This window comes from Capricornis sumatraensis, chromosome 13 (genome assembly GCF_032405125.1).
Source record: "Capricornis sumatraensis isolate serow.1 chromosome 13, serow.2, whole genome shotgun sequence".
NCBI lineage: Eukaryota > Metazoa > Chordata > Mammalia > Artiodactyla > Bovidae > Capricornis > Capricornis sumatraensis.
In genome coordinates, this window is record NC_091081.1 from 29,959,462 (window position 1) to 29,973,145 (window position 13,684).

The 13,684-nt window shown below is 36.8% G+C and overlaps 1 protein-coding gene across 2 annotated transcripts in view; it reads left to right on the forward strand.

Moving 5' to 3' along the window:
• Window positions 1-13,065, forward strand: part of SEC63 (SEC63 homolog, protein translocation regulator) — a 62,837-nt gene extending 49,772 nt beyond the window's left edge. For both annotated transcript variants that reach the window (XM_068984899.1, XM_068984898.1), the window contains exons 18-21: window positions 1,271-1,372; window positions 6,670-6,768; window positions 9,427-9,531; window positions 11,266-13,065. In XM_068984899.1, coding sequence (XP_068841000.1) covers window positions 1,271-1,372; window positions 6,670-6,768; window positions 9,427-9,531; window positions 11,266-11,409 — 450 coding nt within the window. In that variant the 3' untranslated portion in view covers window positions 11,410-13,065. The remainder of the gene's footprint in view (window positions 1-1,270; window positions 1,373-6,669; window positions 6,769-9,426; window positions 9,532-11,265) is intronic.
• The last annotated feature ends 619 nt before the right edge of the window (window positions 13,066-13,684 follow it).

Here is a 13,684-nt window from a genome sequence, read left to right on the forward strand (position 1 = left end):
TGTTGTTCTTGACTGGGCCATTGGTCTAAAAGTAACTTCGGTGGTTTAGGAATTGTAAAGATTCCCTGAATAGCCTCTGAAGCAAAAGCAGAGGCCAAAAAATAAAGGGAGGGGAGAAAGGGCAAAGGATAAAAATATAAGGCGATAAAGTACTTGTCTTTGGCATGGGAGAAAAATAAGGATGTCTCTTTTTAGCAGTTGCTGGCCCTTGAGTGTTTTCATACTTTGAGAATTAAGTTGGTTGCCCTGAAATTAAAACCTATCAAAAAAATTATTACCCCTCCCTTTCTTTGAGAAGCAGTTGACATATTTCTTTCTGATTATGGCTCAGTGGGTAGGAATCCATCTGCAGTGCAGGAGACACAGTAGATCCCTGGGTTAGGAAGATCCTCTGCAGAAGGGCATGGCAACCCATTCCAGTATTCCTGCTTGGAGAATCCCATGGACAGGAGCCTGGCAAGCTGCAGTCCATGGGGTCACAGAAAAGTTGAACACAACTGAGCGACTAAACACAGCATCCTTGGTTTGACAGAAAGTTGACATATTTCTTTCTGATTATATTAGGGTTCGTAGAGGTGACTTTGGGGTTTTAATAAACTTATTTCTTCAAATGACCAAAAATGCATTCATTCAGTTGACAAATAATTATACAAATAGCAAATATTAATAGGAATAGAAAGCCAAATGTGAAACAGTTTCTGCTCTTGAATGATAGTAGCCTGAAGGGGAAGGCAGACTAGTGAATAAATATTATAGTACGAAAGAGACTATGCACATTGTGCAAGGGGCAGTGATGGCACAAAGAAAGGAGTGATCAACTCAGCTCTGAGAGGATGGTCTGCGGGACCCAGGAACTTGTTCTTTAGGCTCCAGGTACTCCTGAAAAAATAATGAGTAGGAATTTGCCAGGTAGAGAAAAAAGAAAGCAAAAATCCAAACAAGGTTTAAGAGTGAAGTAGCTGGTGAGGTCAGGGAGGTCTAGCAGTTTGAAATGACGAGAATAAAAAGTGAAGAGAGGAAAGCAGTGACAGGAGACTGGAGAGACAGGCTCAGGTCAGGGCATGATTGCCAATGTAGTTCATGCTAGACAGGTTAGATTTGATTTATGAAAAGAAGCATTGTAAGGTTTGAGCAGGGAAGTGATCAGATTTGTGGGAATGAACTCTAGTATTTAGCATTGTCAGGAATGCCATCTGGAAGAAGACAGACACCCTTCAAAATGATTGAAAACATGCTTGATCTCCATTATTTCTAATTTTCACTTTACTAGGAGTGGCAAGAATTACAACAAAGTATTCAGCGAAAGGAGAGAGCACTACTGGAAACCAAATCAAAGATAACACATCCTGTCTATAGTCTTTACTTTCCTGAGGTGAGTTTCCACAGCCTAGTGTTTTCCTTCTTCTAGTCAGATATTTCTTAGTTGCTCTTTATCCTTTCTGTAGTGTGAATTGACTCTTATCCTCTCTGTAACGTATACTGACTCAGATGCGCTAAATGTGTATTCTCAATATGTCACATTTTTGAAGCATATATTTCAGTGCATTACTTTGAGTAAATGAGTTGTTTAAAAGGAGGATTGTCAACTTTTTAAGTACCTTGTTGTTGTCCTGGGCCTCTGTCTCTTCTGTGCCTGGATTACTGAGGGTTGTACTTACTGATGATTTCTTATTTGCAGTTCAGGCAGTCTTAATCAGACAAATGCATATTTTGCCTGTGACTTTGTGTGGCTTTTGTGAGTCTCATACTTCTACCATGTTTTGAATAGGATGAAAATGTTCTTAAATTCTGCTCATGGATTTTTTTCTGAGGGTCCTATACTGGCCATCTGGAGACACTAGACTTGTTCTGATAATTGCCCTGATCCATGGGAAGAAGGCAAGCCCAGACCTGAGGGACCCACTAAGTTTAGTAAGAGCTGATCCCCAAGCTCCAGACTGATCATTGCGATGTTCTTTGTTCCCTTGTGCTTGTGGCCTGTTCAGCTTTTGATCTCTTTGATAGGCTGTTTGTCTTTCAGATGAATTTGAGATCAATTTGAGATCTTGACATACTGCTTTTGCAGATAATTCTCTGTGGCTAGAGGTCAAGGACTACTGCCTCTTAGTTCAGGGAAACTGTTCCACAGACTGCTTCACAGGTTTGCCTCAGAACCTTCTGTTTGGCGGGTGATTTCATGTATAAATATGGTTTCTGCTCTAGAATGTCAATCTATAGTTGCTGGGGGCTGCTGAAGACAAGTTCCTATTACTAGTAATTTGGCTCTCCTAATAAATGAGTGGCTATGCACAGACTTTTGTTTTTTGACTTGGAGAGCAGTCAGCCCAGGATTCCATCTTACTGTGCATCCTGATCTTCTGGCATGTCCTGAGCTATAGCCCATCTGTTAGGGGCATTTCGCCCATTGCAGTATAGTCTGCCAACACCAGGGCTCCTGAAATCAAGCGAATAAATTTCATTCATTGATTGGTTTTAAAAGTACCATGGGATGTTGTAAGCTGCATAATGTGTACCCTTATAATAGACAGCTTCATTTTAGACCATGCTTAGTTAACAGGCAAAGCATTCATTTACTCCCTTAGAACATTTTAGCAGTGAAAAGTGCCTTCTTGTAATTTTATCTGCATGGTAAAACAACTCAAAGTGCCGTTTATCAGATAGACTTTATTTGGGATTTTCCTAACTTCTACCTGTCTACCTTCTCATTTACCTACCTACCCACCATACTAACCACTTACATTACTTAAAGTTTTATGTTACTAATTGACTTAAATGTTATTAAAACTCATATATTTAACAAGAATGGTTGGGAATCCCATGCAACAAAAAACCAGTTTTGTTTAAAGTGCAAATAACTCATGGTAGAGACTCTTTTCTACTTTAACCATGTGCATCAAGAGAATCTGGGTGCAATGCCATAGGTTGGCAATCACTAGCTTCTTTTTTTTTTTATTAAATTTTTATTTTTACTTTATTTTACTTTACAATACTGTATTGGTTTTGCCATACATTGACATGAATCCACCATGGGTGTACATGAGTTTCCAAACATGAACCCCCCTCCCACCTCCCACCCCATATCATCTCTCTGGATCATCCCCGTGCACCAGCCCCAAGCATCCTGTATCCTGCATCGAACATAGATTGGCGATTCGTTTCTTACATGATAGTATACATGTTTCAATGCCATTCTCCCAAATCATCCCACCCTCTCTCTCTCCCTCAGAGTCCAAAAGTCCGCTCTACACATCTGTGTCTCTTTTGCTGTCTCGCATACAGGGTCATCATTACCATCTTTCTAAATTCCATATGTATGTGTTAGTATACTGTATTGGTGTTTTTCTTTCTGGCTTACTTCACTCTGTATAACTGGCTCCAGTTTCATCCATCTCATTAGAACTGATGAAATGTATTCTTTTTAATGGCTGAGTAATACTCCATTATATATATGTACCACAGCTTTCTTACCCATTCATCTGCTGATGGACATCTAGGTTGTTTCCATGTCCTGGCTGTTACAAACAGTGCTGCGATGAACATTGGGGCACATGTGTCTCTTTCAGTTCCTGGTTTCCTCAGTGTGTATGCCCAGCAGTGGGATTGCTGGGTCATAAGGCAGTTCTATTTCCAGTTTTTTAAGGAATCTCCACACTGTTCTCCATAGTGGCTGTACTAGTTTGCATTCCCACCAACAGTGTAAGAGGGTTCCCTTTTCTCCACACCCTATCCAGCATTTATTGCTTGCAGACTTTTGGATAATCACTAGCTTCTTAATGTTCATTTTTCTTGAATGAATCTCATTTTAATCAAATAGATTTGGGGCAGTGAGAGGCATTCTCTAAGTAGAGATAAAGAATAAATGCACCTTCTTGAACATGTATGTTCTAGTAATGATGTTTCTGAAAATGAAATGTCAGACTGCTTAAATATAGAAATGTTTACCTCATTTCATTAATAATCATAACTTTTAAAATTGTTATTGAAATATAGTTGACATACATTGTGTTAGATTTAGGTGTACCATCTAGTAGTTTGATATTTGCACACATTATGAGATGATCACCACAGTAAGTCTGGTAACCGTCTGTTCCCATACAGAGTTACTATAATATTATTGATCATCTTCCTTATGCTGTACATTATATCACATGACTTATTTATTAATATCTCTTCCAAATCTCCTTCATTATCTCCCCTGCCACTTCCACCCCTCTTGCATATTTGTTCTCTGTATCTGTGAGCCTGTTTTCATCTTATTTTGTTTCGTTTTTTAGATTCTACAAATAAGCGAGATCGTGGTATTTTGTCTTCTCTGACTTAACTTAGCATGATATCCTCTAGGTCCATCCATGTTGTTTCTGATGTCAAGATTTTGATTTCTTATGGCTTGAGTAGTATTTCATTGTTTATATGTACCTTCTTTGTCTATTCATCCGTCAGTGGACACTTCAGTTGCTTCCATATTTTGAATATTGTAAATAATGATGCAGTGAATTGATGTACACATATCTTTTCAAATTAGTGTCTCTTTTTTTTCCTTGGGGTAAATTGCTAGAAGTAAAATTGCTGAATCATACGGTAGTTGTAGTTTTCATTTTTTGAGGCTCTTCCATACTGTTTTCCAGAGAGGTTATATTCATGTAACTGTAATTTTATTGGACTCTGTGTCCTAGATATTTTAACAGGTGTTTTTTTGTATTATCTCAGTTTATCTTCACAATACAACTTGAGGTAGGCATTCATCACTTAACAGAGAAAAAAGGTGAGGTTTCAAGAAGTGAAATAATTAGGTCTGGATGACTTTGAAATAGACATTGGCAGACTACTGCCTGCAGACAAATCTGCCTCCCAGCTTGTTTTATAAATGAAGTATTATTGTAAATGAAGTTTTATTGGAACAGAGCCACACCCATTCTTTCTGTAGTACAATGGCAGAGTTGAGTAGTTACAACAGACTCTCTGGCCCTCTAAATCTGTGGGTTCTGCATCTGCAAACGTGGTGGGCCAACTAGACCACGACATTTTATGTAACAGACTTGCGTGTTCATGAATTTTGGTATTCTGGAGATGGAGTGGTCCTGGAATCGATCTCCTGTGAGTACAACAGTACTGCACTTAGAGTCTGTTATGTTTCTGCCCATTTTGTGTGTGCAAAACACACGTAGAAAGACATATGTATACACCTATACCTTTTGTTGTAGTAGTCCTAACCCTTGGATTAAGCAGAAGTTGAGTTAGTCATCCACTTATGACTTGTTATCCTGTTTATTAATGTTGCATTGCCTTGTAGTTTAAGGCATTTAAACAAAAGCTTTTAGTTGAGCTTAGTGTGCCATTATTAGGAAGATAATAAACTGCATTTTAATGTCTTAAGATTGAAATAAAATAGAAAGCACAAGTGATTTTGGCTTAAAGATATAGACATTTTTCCTGTGAAACTATTTTTCAATAAAAAGTTATTTTTTTAAACTTTTCTTGGATAATTGAGACTCTAGTGTTGCTTTGGTTAATCCGCGTATCCTACAATTTATATCATTTTTAGCTCCAGAACTTTTAAAAAGCCATTTTAGAAAGGTATCTTCCCTATCCCATTCTTAAACAGTGGATGGAAAGCGAATGAATAACAAGTTACTGATCTGTGCTGTGATGCAATGGTGGTTACTGACCACACTGAAGTTTGGTGCTCCCAGACTGGTCTTCTAATTTTTTTTTAATAGATTTTTGTCTCCTGTCAGTGTTTCCTGCTATCATTGTGCACTCTGGTGGCAATTTCTTTACCAAGCCCTTTTTCTGTTCCTAATCTTTTATGTAGTACAACCGAAAATGCTGAGCTTATTGAAATCGTGTACCGTAAATGGTACAAATAGATTCTTAGAATCTGAGATGCTGTCTTGTAAGTAATATGTTTTAATGTATTGATTTCTGATACTGTTACCCAAGTCCCTTCCACTCCTACTTTCTGTCTTTTGCTTATTACTAGGTAAGATTACTAAAATTATTTGCTAAATGAATTCGTAATAGCTTATACTGTTTTATTTTTTAGCATATCTTTTATCATTTAAGGTTAATTAGGAGTTTTTAAAATACAGAGGTTCATCAGTAGGGTTTAAGGGGCTAATTGAAACCCCAAAATTATATACAAAATTCTTTTGTTGGAGAGTGGCTCTAAGAAGAATTTATTCATTCAGTAAATGTTTATTGTATTTTGTACCAACCATGGTGTCTGTGCTGGGGATATAGCAGTGGCTAAAGGGCAATACAGTTGGCCCTCTGTATCTGTGGGTTTTGCATCCATGGATTTGATCACCTGTGGATTGAAAATGTTGAGGGGTGGATTCCAGACAGTCCAAAAAGGCAAACTTGAATTTTCTGGATATTGGCATAGCAATTACATTGTATTAGCTATTATAAGTAATCTAATCTAGAGGCTAGATAAGGTGTACAGGAGTATGTGCATGGGTTATATGCAAGTACTGCACCAATATATGTAAGAGATTCGAGCATTCATGGATTTTGGTATCCACATTGTAGGGGTGAAAGGGGAACTTGTCTGAAATCAGCCCCCCTCAGGTACCAAGGAGTAACCATACCCCTAAAATGAGATAAGGTGAAACTGTATTTCTGTAATTCTTTCTGGCTATTTATACTCTTCTCTTTTTCTCTTTGCAGGAAAAGCAAGAATGGTGGTGGCTTTATATCGCAGATAGGAAGGAACAGACATTAATATCTATGCCATATCATGTGTGTACACTAAAAGATACGGAAGAGGTAGGTATGCAACAACATTATTTAGATATAGAAAACAGTATAGAAATCCATTTATCATATATGGCTTATTGCATTTTATTGAAAACACATTTTGTAACTGTTCTCTGACAGCTTTTGGAGGGAGCTCATTGGAAATTGATATAATATTAAATTTAGGTAGACAGCTTGGTGGTCTTTTAAAACCTTGTTCTCAACTTATTTTGGGGAGTTTTCACTGTTGCTGTCTTAAGAATATTTGCCTTACCATATCTCCAGAATTTAGTTATGTTCTACAAACCTTTATGAGTTTTATCCTCGTTGGATTAGTGCTCAGAAATTATTGTTTATATCCTCATTGAACTAGTGCTTTTGTGTTAAAAACAAATGTAAGTACTAGTGATTCATTTGTTAAAGTGGAATTTCTTATTTTATTGCATTGTCCACTGTCAGTGACATCACTTAAATAGCATTGTGATGAACATATTTTGCCCTTGGATTTCCTTGTTTTTCTTCTTGATTTCTTTACGTTAGTATTTGAGAAAGAAGGTTCTGTCTACCTGGACGTGGTGGACAAGAGCAAAGCTTTTGAATTTCAAGAGAGTTCTGTAATGATGATTTTTAAATCCTAAAAGTTTTTTCCTGCCTTTCTAACCAAGTAGTAAATGTTTAAAGTAGTTTGTTGTTGTTTGACACTTAGTGATAGTGCCAACTTATGGGTATCTCTTTCACAGAGTAATTTTTAACATTTTTTAAAATTTAAATTTTACCCATTTTTGAATGGATTATACATGTGCCTAGTTAGTGTTTCAGAAGATATACAGAAGTGCACACACTGAAACATCTTGTATTCCTGTCTCTCAGTCACCCGTTCTACTTCCTGGAAACCATCGATATTACCAAATTTTTATTTATTCTTCATGTGATATTGTAGTAAAGTACAAGCATATACATAGGTATATTCTCCCCAGTTTTGCACAAAAAGTAGCATACATCATGTTCTGCACCTTGCCTTTTTCTCAGTGATAAAACTTTGAATTTGTACCATATTAATATAGAAAAAAGCTTCATTGTTTGTTTTTACAGCTGCATGATATTCTTTAGTGTGGAAGTTTATTTATTCAGTGCTCAGCTCTTTAGAGGACTTACAAGGTGTTTCTTGTCTTTTGCTGCAATGAATAACCTCATATCATTCAAACACATCTATAGGATAGAGGTAGAATTAATGAATTAGAGGCTCTGTACATTGTAATTCTGATAGATGTTGTTAAATGTTTATTTCTCCATAGGAAGAAAGAATGGTCAAGTGTAGTATGTTCATTACCTCTCAGTTTGTGAGATACAGAAAAATGTTGCAGGCATATTGTCATGCCCCCACAGACCATTCATCGATGGTTTTGACCTCTTTCTGTTTCTCTGTGACACCAGCTGAGTGTCCTGTGGTTTAACCTAGTGCTGACACTATTTCCCCAGACAGCTCAGATTAAGATTCAGTCCCAGAAGACTGCTGTTGCCCCGCTGCCCATCTTTAGATGCCAGTTGCAAGTCCCAGCTTGTCACCTGTACTTCTGACCAACTGGCTGTAAATCATGGCTCCCATGATCCCCTCCTTGGGTTCAGTAATTTGCCAGAATGACTCAAAGAACTCAGGGTAACATATTTACCAGTTTATTATGAAAATAGTATGATGAAGCAGATGAATATCCGGATGAAAGAGATACATGGGGCAAGGTATATGGGAAGGGATGTCGAGCTTCCATGCTCTTTCTGAGCAATCTGCTCTCCCAGCACTTCTGCGTGTTCACCAGTTTGAAAGCTCCCTGAACCCCTTATTTTGGTATTTTTATGGAGGCTTTATCACCTAGGCATAACTGATCATTAACGCAGTTTCCATCCTCTCTCCAGAGAGTAGGGGGTGGGACTAAAAGTTCCAGGCTTTTACCCATGGCTTGGGCTTTCTGGTGACTGGTCCTCATCTAGGAGACCAAGAGTTGCCTCATTAGAAGAGAACTTATTCTTATCGTCCAGGAAATTCCAAAGGATTTGTCAGCTCAGTGTCTTGAACCAGATCCAAAGACCAAATTTTAGAAAAGAAGATGCTCCTTATGTGCTCTTGTCACTTTGGAATTACAGGGATTTGAGAAGCTCTGTGCCTGTGACTGAGGGCAGAGACATATATATATATATATATGTATGTATGTATGATGTATATGATGTATGATGTATATATATATGTATGTATGTATGATGAATGTATTTTCTGTTCTCTCAACATTTGTTCTAGAAATAAGAAAATTTGGCAAGAACTATTCCTGTTTGGTGAAGTCTGTTTTAGTTCAACATTTCATTTATTTTACTTTTATACCCAGCTTCATTTCTTTAAATTATCAAGATAGAACTTGGTTGCTTTAAATATGTTTTCTTGAATTCTGGAGATAGAAATTACCCCCATCAATTCTGCTTATTTTTATTTCCTTTTTACATAGTATATATATGACACAAATGTCATATATGTAAATACATTTGTTGTCATTAGAACTTTTGTAACATGTGTTAGGACCTCTTCTGTCTTCTGAGTAAGCACTGGCTATTAAATACTCTCTGGTCTAAATATGTTAGGAGGGAGCTACTGTTTCTTCCACTCTTTAAAATACAGATTTTAAGTTCTGATTTATCTTCTAGGTAGAACTGAAGTTTCCTGCACCAGGCAAGCCTGGAAATTATCAATATACAGTGTTTCTGAGATCAGACTCCTATATGGGTTTGGATCAGATTAAACCACTGAAGGTAAGAATAATGACTATGCTGTAAATGTGGTGTTCCCTAGAAATTGTCATACTGAATGAAGTCAGTCAGACACAGAAAAACAAATATTAGATGATATTGTTTATATGTGCACACTAAAAATACAAATTAACTTATTTAAGCAGCCTTATGGTTACTGGGGTGATAAAAGTGAGGGGGCAGGGATAAATTGGGAGATTGGGATTGATCATATGCATACTACTATGTATATAAAATAGGTAGCTAATAAGAACATGCGGTATACCATAGGGAACTCTACTCAATACTCTGTAATGCCCATATGGGAAAAGAATCTTAAAAAAAAAAAAAACAGTGGATTTACATATATGTATAACTGATTCTTTTTGCTATACACCCTGTCAATCAACTATACTCTTATAATAAAGTTTTTTTGAAAATGAATATTTTTTTTAATCTATGATGGGTATGGATTTGCATTATTATACTTGTGTGGGAAATGAAAGTTACCACTTCCTCCTTTTTGAGAAATTTTCAAATACCTGAGAAAGAAGGAAGAAGAGGAATACACAGAGAAAAAGAGTGAATCAAACCATATAAAAATTTTTTTATACATTTTTGAGGTAATAAAGGGAACTTAAAAAAATAAGGTTGTCTATTTGAATAAGTGTATTACATCTTGGGGAAGCAGTTCTAGTTTTGAAATGTAGAATAACAGGGAAAGAGGTCCTCTCATAGTTTAATATAATACACTTGATGGACTGCTCTCAATAATAAACTTGTGTTAAAGGAGTATGATGATTTAGAACCTTGAGTATAACTTACCAGCATGATAGGTCGCAGAGTCGGACACAACTGAGCGACGGAACTGAACTGAACTGAAAATATGCCATACCTTTATAGGGCCTCACCAGATGGTTTCTGTTTTCTTTAGAAAGGCACATGTATTGCATTTTAGAGTATACACTTGTGTGAGTATCATCTGAAGCACATTCTCATCAATGTTACCATTTCACTTGTGAAAGTAGTGAAGCTGCTTAGTCATGTCCATTTCTTTGCGACCCTGTGGACTGTGTCTATGGGATTTTCCAGGCAGAAGTACCGGAGTGGGTTGCCATTTCCTTCTCCAGGGGATCTTCCCAACCCAGGGATCGAACCCAGGTCTCCCACATCGTAGGCAGACGCTTTACCATCTTAGCCACCAGGGAAGTCTCTTGAGCTTTTCATAAAAGGCATGCTATTGTGTTAGAGAGATTGTGCGGAAGAAGTGTTGCATTGTGTACTGGGACTAAACTGAAAGGAGCCAACAAAGGCGTGGCTTTTTTTCCCCATGAGGGCACTGTATTTCTTTCCGTTGGCTATAGGATGTTAACTTCATGAGTAGTCTGGAGGCTGCAAATACCTCTTTGGAAGTCACACTTGAACTTTTTTTCCATCCACAGAAGACTTATTATGAACAGTGTTCCTGCTCAAGAGTCAGAATTATTCATCTTTCATACTGCAGAATAAATAGTATATAGCTCCTGTAAAATCATTCTATTAAACTACACTAGAAACTTAATTATACTAACATGTTACTAGATTCACGTTTTTATTTTGAGGATGATTATCTGTTCTTAAATGTGTTAAATTTAGAGTTAAAAGATGTAATCTTTTCTTTACAAGTGTTGCTGTCAAAGATAATCTTTTCTTTACCAGATATTTCTTACGTTATTCCTCCCCAGATTTCTAATGTCTGCATGTAATTCTTTTTTCTAGTTGGAAGTTCATGAGGCTAAGCCCGTGCCAGAAAATCACCCACAGTGGGATACAGCAATAGAGGGGGATGAAGACCAGGAGGACAGCGAGGGCTTTGAAGACAGCTTTGAGGAAGAGGAAGAAGAGGAGGAAGATGATGACTAAGCATGGACCACAATATTTGCACATCTTTGCAAATTTTTGCTGTTTCGGAAGTGTATAATAAACCAAAAGCAGTGCAGAACTGATGTTGAGGGAAGTGTTGCTAGAAATGGGTGTGTTACCAAGGCATTGGTGGTGCCTTGGTGCAGTCTGAAAGATGCTTAAGGTTTGTGAAAGCCTTTCAGGTATGGGATGGTGCATTTATTTCATCTGCAAATGATAATAAACCCTTTGTTATAACTGTCCAGAAGTGTGGGCTATGTATTATCTGATCATCTGTGGTCCCAGTAAAAGTAAAGGTACATGAAAAACAATCTATAAATGAGTGACCGTTCTTTGTTTAGCTTTAGTTTTAACATTAAAGTATGTGTGATAAACACCACAAATGTTTTAAGTAACATCTGCTCAAGTTTTAATGTCTTTAATAAGCTCTATTATTCATTTACTGACATTTTGCAGTGTTATAAAACTATTTATAACAGCTCCATTCATAGCTTTAAATATTTTATTTTTGCCTATCTTGGTCATAAGTTGGCATTCTGTCACATTCCACATAATCTAGAGGGCTACGTTTTGGGATTTTCCTTTTCTTAATTGCCCAGAGTTACCAGATAGATTATAAAAACGGCTTTTAATGGCTTAAAACATTTTTAAGCCTCTATTTTAGCAGAGCAATGCAGGATCTAATTCTTTTTATAAGCTATAGATCTAAAAATGATTGTGGGACCATACGTTCTCTGATGTTGGTGACTTGTGTTACTAAACCTTTTTAAAAAAAGGTCACTATAAAAGCTGAAATACATTCTTAGCTTTTAATCTACCTGACTCTTATCAGAAGCCTTTTAAGGTAAAATATAACATGCAAAGGAGGCATTTTTTTGTATTCATTTTGGACTCCTGTCAATAAAATAGAAGTTTGACTCATTTTATGTTTGTAATGGTGTGTGTCTTTTTACTCCCAGAAAGGGATATATAGGAGAACTCATTCTTTTATTTTTCAACTAAAAATTTAGTAATACTGTCCATGACTGCTTAAGTGCTATTTCTGTATACTATAGAAAAACCTGTGATTGGGGGAAACTTCCCCTCACACTCTCACACAGTACAGCCTGCAAGGATCATGCTTACAAAGGGTAGAAATGTGTACATGATGAATTATTGAGGTAAAATGAATATTTTTGTTACTAAATACGGAGGAAACATAAGTTTATATTATAGTACTGATGGTAATAATCCTCCCCTATCAAAATCTCCATAGGTCCAAGTGCTGTCAGAATACTAATTTGTGGCCTTGTTTATTTAAAAGGTTGCCACTTCCCATGCAGAACTACCACTGGTATTTTGTTACTGCAGTAGTTGGAAATAAAATTTGAACCTTACCAAAGCACGAATTCTTTTTTTTTTTTTGGTTCTAAATTTGGGATGTAGTGTTTCCTATAATATGGTCAAAGCAAATTTTTTTCTCTGGAGCCTCCATCATCTGTTTTTGTTTTAAAGGTGTTAGTGAGACCCTTCTTGACAAGCAGGAGTACCACTGATTTGTTTGTGAGGATTTGTTTCATTTTGTAAGTAGAGGGTAGGTTTAATTTTCAGGTGAGGTTTTGCTGGGAAGCTGCTGGTCATCTAAGTGAGGTGGAAGGGAGTGAGCCAGCCAGTAGCATCCAGGGAAAGGAGAGGTTAGAGAGAACGCAGGCGGTGTGAAAATGAGCAAATGAAACAAAGTGTCACTACACAGTCCTGGTTTTCTTGAAAGATACTTTCCAAGAAAAGTACTTACTCTGGTGGCTGTTTTGTCTTAAAGAGGTTTTATAAGTTACTCAAACAACTGGCTTCTTTCTCCTTTTTAAGACTAGAGGATGATTTCACAACCTAGTAACTCACCACAATGCTTAAAAAAACAGCATTACCTCATTAGGAAATCCTACTGGTCTGTGCTGCTTTGCCATTTGTGTGATATATCTGAACTTCACAGCCAATAACACGTTTTCCTCTAATGAGTACTTTAAGTAAGCTCTTTCCATATTGCCATAGTGAAATGACTGAGCTTTCATTTTATCATTCTCTCCAGCACGTCTCTGAACTCTGCATCCCTTCTTTCCTTCTCTTGAGATACAATAGCTAATTTACCCTTGTGTGCATTTAATTAAATGGAACTCATTAAGTGTAGTTTCAGTTTGGTCCCATCAAAAAACACTGACATTTTGTCAACAGAACAGATAAACATATAGATGAAAACCCATCAGTGTGTGTATGTAAAGTGAAAGTTTTTTTTTATGAA